Consider the following 6,689-nt stretch of genomic DNA (forward strand, 5'->3'; position numbering starts at 1 on the left):
GTATGTTTCATATGTCTTAGAAGAAATAGTATCTAGATAATGCAATTGGTAAAATTATTAGTGTGAATTCCCAGATCTCTAACATGAAAAGCATTTCAAAAAGTTTGCTTCTTACATTTTTTGGTTTTATTCAGCCTTAAAAGATCACCCTGACTCTTTTTTTTTTTTTCCAGAAAAAGCCTATGAAAGGAGTGAGTCAGGTAAGTGTGTGTCTCTGTGTGTGTTTTAATACTACCCCAAACTATCTATTGGTAGCCACTGTTTTTTGGAAATTATTTTACTAGTTGCACCAAGAAGTAGTGCTCTGCTAGTATTTCTTAGTTGTTGACTGGTGTTGGACTCTAACATTGCTGGCTCTAACATTGCTATGAAAGATCAGATCTAAGTTGCCAAAGGAAGTGAAAGAACAAATGGCCATCCCTGGGTGAAGACAGCTTCTGGTCAACTTTTAAGTTAGAACAACTTCAACCAACTATTCAAGTTGTTCACATTTGACTTTTTATTAATCTATAGTACTGTCAGATCTTCTTAAGTTTTCAGTCTTAGATCTAATCTTATGACCTTGAGCAAGCTGTGTTCTCTCTGAGCCTTGCTCTTTTATTTGGAAAATTAATATGAATCTAACAATTTATTTTCTTCCCAAACTCACATATCTTGAGTTTTGCAATGTTCTTTTGTGTCTTCACTTTTAAAGGTGGTAACTGCATTCAGTTCAGTTTTTTTGGGCCTTTGATGGTTGAGCTTATGTATAGTATGCTAATTAAAAAATTAAACCGTAGAAAGAAAAGCATGGAGTTTTATAAATATGAATCTGATAACAGATTAAACAAGATTCAAAACATAGTAGTCATCAATCGATTTTATGATAATTATTTTTTAATGTGAATCATATTTTGCTCTCAAATTCTTCTAAAATTCTCTCTTCACTCATGGACCAAAGTAAGAGAAAAGAAAAGACAATTATGTACTTCAATGAATTCTAAAGAGTACACCATCCTCACCTTTCCATGTAATTTAAAAAAAAATGAGGGTGATCATTCTAATCTTAATAAGAGCATTTGGTAGTGATACTTTAGTCTATTATGACATTTAACTAGGTTTAAATCACAAAACTATTTTTTCTCTCTCTCTCCCTTAAGGAACTGGCCTACTTCTACCCTCAGGTGAATTTATTTTATTTTTATATTAATACTAATAAGAAAAAATCTCAGATATCATACTTATTATAATCGTTAGGATAGGCAACCACAGAAAAACTTGAAATGCTTTCTTTGGCTTTTCTAATTCCATCAAAAAGCATATATTTTCCACCTAAATATATAAAGAATTATATTAATACACAGAAACAAGTAAAAGGCCATGATAGATTAACAGAGGTACCTATTCCAAAATTTCAGAAAAGAAATAATGCTTTTGCACCAAAACCTTATGGTTATGAAGGGGCACTGGGCTAGGAATTAGAGAATTCTTTTCTCTTTATTCTTGGCATTTCTGAAAACCCTGTATTATTCTGGGATGAGGACCTTCCCTTTTTTTGAGCTGTCTTCATGGAAAACTAAACTATAGAACAGAAAGGCAAAAATGACCTTCTCTAGTCCAAATGCCCATGAGTTTATAAATTATATAATAATTAAATTCATACTACCACTTTCCTCTGGACTTTGGTAACTGGACCTGTGTTAGTAATGCAGGTTCTTGGAGTTTGCTACTGACTATTGATCTTAAAGAAGTGATTTATTCATTACCCCTCAGGTACCCTAAGAAAAGCCCTTTTCAAAATTTCCTTACTGTGATTTACCATAGGGAAGAGTTTGATTTCTCTGTTTTCCTCACAGAGTAAACATCTCTTGTGATGCGAATAGCCGTGTCTGAAATTAATGCAATGATTCATTTTCAGAGATTCAAAACTGATTTCCCATACACTGTTCCTTTTTCAATGGTCTTTCTCTCTAGCTTTTCAGACAATTCTACCAGCTGGATGCCTATCCTTCTGGTGCCTGGTATTACATTCCACTAGGCGTACAATACACTGATGCCCCATCACTCTCTGACATCCCTAATCCCATTGGCTCCGAGAACAGTGGAAAGACTACTATGCCACTGTGGTGGTAAGTTCATTTAAATGACTGCATATTGTTGTCTTATCAAAGGAATAAAAGAAAGCATAACATAAAAATAGATTTAGAATAAACATTGACACACAAATGCTTAGTGTCCTATACTAGAATTTTCTGAAATGGAAAATTGGTGATAACTTTCTGATATATGGCTAATGTTAATACTTTACTCGGGAACATGTGGAGCAGTGCTATCTATCTATTTGATAAGTGATATTCATTCTGATGAAATTAGGAGGAAATTTTTCTCTCCAAAGTAAAAATTCAACTTTATCCTCCTTGCACTTTTGCTAATCTTTAAATACCTTTCTTTTGATTATACCCATGATATACATTAGAATGCAGTGTGGGAGATAAAACACAGATTTTGGCATTCCTAAATTCCTAACTTGAAATCTTGATTTTTTTTTTTTATTTGAGATAATATAATGATGCTTGTTTTTATAACCTTGAAAGTGATTAAATATAATACTCTATTAAGCATACTTCTGGGAAAATAAGTAGTGTTCATTTTTTGATTTAGCAAAATTTTATTACTAACTACCTTACTCACATTTTACCAATTTTTATTCCTTCAGAAGAGTCAAGTGAATTCTGAGGAACTCCACAATTATGGTCTTTGGTAAGTTGGAAATTGCTTGTCTAATCTTTGATCCTCTTTTCATATGAGAATTCAGTACAAAGATACAACTGTAGACTATAAAGTTGTTTTGCTGGTCCTGTAGTCTAGCTATATGTAGACACATTACACTTAGATAATATCAATAATTAAATTGGCTTCAACATTTTTTGTATTATAATATCAAATTTCAGTAGCAATAAAATTAGCCAATTTTAATTAATATAATTTATTATATTGAAATTTCTATACAAGTATAGGAGTGTGGGTGTTATTAATTCTGGTGACCCCAACAGTGGAATCCTATTCTTTATGATCACTGACATAGAAATATGTAACAAGTCACATAGTGAAATCAAGTGTTTGTCTATTAAGAAGAAAACAGACTTAAATGTCCATAGATGTGTTTTGATTACTTCAATTTACTATATTGAAGCTTGTAGTTGTGTGTGTGTGTATATGTTCCCTTTCTAGTGGTGGAAACTTGCCTTAAAACAGATCAAAAGAAGGAAAATAAAAGTCTGACGTACTTGGAAGTTTTTGCTTTGAATTACTTTGCCATATTTTCTGTTACTGCAAAAGAAAGTGCAACCTAGTCACAAAAAAAGTGAAGTTGCCTAGTCGTGTCTGACTCTTTGCGACCCCATGGACTGTAGCCCACCAGGCTCCTCAGTCCATGGAATTTTCCAGGCAAGAGTACTGGAGTGGGTTGCCATTTCCTTCTCCAGGGGATCTTCCCAACCCAGGGATCAAACCCGGGTCTCCTGCACTGCGGGCAGACGCTTGACTGTCTGAGTCACCAGGGAAGCCCAGTCATAAATTCCCTGTAAAACTTAAAAATCAGGAACAGTGGGTATGTGTTAGTAACAGGAGACTTTGTGAACTTCATCTTAAGATGAAGAGAAAATGACTATTAAAATGTATCTTATCATAACAGTACCTTCTCCCTTCAAAACATGTAACATAACTAACCGCATATTTCTTTTTTGATTTACAGATGGGGCTGAAAATTCCATGCTCTACATGTCTTTAATCTATCATGTCAAACCATTCTATCCAAAGGCTTCAACTGTTATTTTAGAATAGGGCAATCTCAAATTGAAGGCACTCTTTCTTCTTGAGTTCTCTACTGTATTTTAGATAATGTAACATCCTTAAGTGAAATTGTCCTAACAGCTTGTTACCTAAATTCCAGTAGTATCATGCGGGTATAAAGGCCACTGAGTCAAAGGGAATTAAAGTCTTCATTAAATTTCTATATGGAAAATCTGTTTTAAAAGCCTTTGAATCACTTCTCCTGTAAGTGCCATCATTTCAAATAATTGTGTGCAGTAACTGAGCTTTTGTCTTTCTTCTTTTCAATAAATTACATTTTAAGGCACTATTCCTATTTTTTTTTTGTCATTATTCCATTGGGAGGAATTTACACAATCTTGTGAGTTTGTATGTGTATAACATTTTGCTTTCACTAAATTTTTATGACACTTTCAACCACATTTTAAAGAAAAAATTCAAATGTTAACTTCTAGCTGATGCTGGTCGATTATAAACTGAGTCTAAGATTTTTCATTTGAAGTCAACTGTTTATAGAACATTTTCCATGAGAACATTAGTGTGGTTTCAGAGAGAATAACACTGTAGTAGTTGTGGGTGCACTGGGAATTTGAACAATCTGGTTATACTATTTAATTATGCAAGACTTGTTGGAGCCCAATCCATTTGATCATACTTGAATTTATAACTAGGTAGATTACAAAATAACCATTGTAAAGGTTAACACAGGACACGCAGTAACAGAGCATTCACAGTGAGCTCTTCAGTGTCCTCCAAAACTCTAATGAGGAATTACTTCTCAAAATGACAATAGTTGCTTACTCTGATATCTTTAAAGCCCCGGGTGAAATTTACTTTCCTGGCTTTATTCTAGGATTCCCAACCAATCCAATCTGTCATGACTTTTTAAGAACCTTGTATAACCCAGGTCACAAAACACAGGTGACAAAGTCTCTTACACAACAGCTTAGACCATTTATATCAGTTGTTCTGTTTCTTACTGATTATGTATATATGTATACATAACATTGAAGCATGTCAGTTTTGCCTTGAAATTTTTTCAAAAATCCACTTAGTATTAGGTCTCCTGCCTCCTCTATGTTAAGAAGTACAGGGTGCAACAACTTGTTATTCAATCTAGAGAAGGTTTGTCAACATACTCAGAATACTGGATCTGGCAGAAGTTAACGGAGGGTGCAGATTCATACGTCCTCATAAAATATACCTCCCGGCTTCTGTCACCATGTCAGTTCCCGAAGAATCAGCAAAACACAATTTCATGTGTTGTGAATCCTATAGGAATAATGCCATCCATTTAATGAATGTCTCGTGAACAGTAGCATGATAAAAGTCACGTTTTCTGTAGATTAATCTGTGGTACAAGATTAAAGTAAATTTGTCCTTAAAAACTGTCCCATGAGAGAGAAAGTTCTGTTTTTAAGAGGAAAGGAAACTGTTTCTGGTATTTTTTTTCTTTAGCTAAGTCAGAATGGGAAAAAAATGAATTTATAGCTGTGAAGTTAATATCAGGAATTTGCCTGACATGTAGCATATTAAAAATGCCACCTGTAATAGGGGTCATAACCTCATTAAATTTGAAATCATCTATTGTTATCTTCCAAGAAGCTATTTTAAAGGCCAAATGAAGAAGTGGAATAATGATGTAATTCACTATCGTTTAGTCTGCATCTTTTAGTGTTCAACAGCTGTAATTCCCCCAGAAATGCAAATTATGATTTTATGATAGAAAGAGACACAAGAATGGCTTCTAGTTAGCATTTTTTGACCTCCTTATTCCATAGGTCAAGGGGATAATATGGGGATTAGAGGAGTGTCTAAATGTATCCAGTCAAACATTACACTCTGAATTGATGACCATAAGTGGTTTAGAATATCACTAGGCTTAAAAGGAGGCAAACTCAGGTGGCAACACAAATTATTACTCAATTCAAAGAAATCTCAACATGAACAATAGATTATCAGGACATTTCTCCATCCAACTAATGAGTGATAAGACAAAGCATGGATCTCAGTGTCTGTAAGAAGATTACATAGTTCCTTTTATCCAGGTAAATGCTTCAAATTCATAATCTGAAGGCAAGTACCAGAGTTGGAAATATGATGTTATAGTATGCTCTTTCCTATAGAATTTTGATGTCCCTTTCATTCTAGGAGTATAGCTCCATAAATTGATTCTTATTTGTAAATAGCAGGTGGGGTGAATCATCACTCGCTCTGATAGCAGCTTGAGCCAGAGTTTTGTTCAGCAAATTATGTTCACTAGAACATTTTTATATTGCTATATCAAAAACCAGCGTGATAACACAACCATTAAATTTTCCTAAGGATGTAATAATTAGCCTCACACAGAGATCACATCTGGTTTGACCATTTCTCATGAAATAATTGCCCCATTCACTATATCTCTGAAATTTTTAATTATCACCTTGCTTTGGAGTGATATCACCAGTTACCACTAAGTTTGGTGACACTAGTCTCGTTCCACTTTCCCTGAGGTAGGAAATGCAATTTCAATAATTTGCACCTCCAACTAGAGTTTTCAGTCAACTGTAGTTAGGCAGTAAATATTTTTGTAAGAATTTATCCTTCATGGAAAAGTTTAAAGGAGAGGTATTGCTGCTTTTACTATAGACACAGGGAATTGATGGACCATTCGTTCTAAGTACAGCTTTTTACAGATGCTTAAATGTTTCCATTTTGACTGTGGTTACCAAACTGACCTCTAGAACTTCACAAACAATACATGTGAGTAAAAGAAATGATTGTGAAAATCTTTCTAAGAATGAACTGACAAATGTATGCATTCCTCTTCTGCTACTCCCTCCATTCCACTGTTGCATGTAGAAAGGAATGCACAAGTTACATGTGACCAAATATTG

General features: G+C 34.0%; 1 protein-coding gene across 2 annotated transcripts in view; it reads right to left on the reverse strand.

The window, feature by feature from the left end:
• LOC122428210 (sulfotransferase 1E1-like) overlaps window positions 1–5,010 on the reverse strand; it is a 98,371-nt gene extending 93,361 nt beyond the window's left edge. For both annotated transcript variants that reach the window (XM_043448049.1, XM_043448048.1), the window contains exon 1: window positions 4,950–5,010. In XM_043448049.1, the coding sequence (XP_043303984.1) occupies window positions 4,950–4,995 (46 nt within the window). In that variant the 5' untranslated portion in view covers window positions 4,996–5,010. The remainder of the gene's footprint in view (window positions 1–4,949) is intronic.
• Between the last annotated feature and the right edge of the window lie 1,679 nt (window positions 5,011–6,689).

This window comes from Cervus canadensis, chromosome 26, assembly GCF_019320065.1.
Source record: "Cervus canadensis isolate Bull #8, Minnesota chromosome 26, ASM1932006v1, whole genome shotgun sequence".
Lineage (NCBI taxonomy): Eukaryota > Metazoa > Chordata > Mammalia > Artiodactyla > Cervidae > Cervus > Cervus canadensis.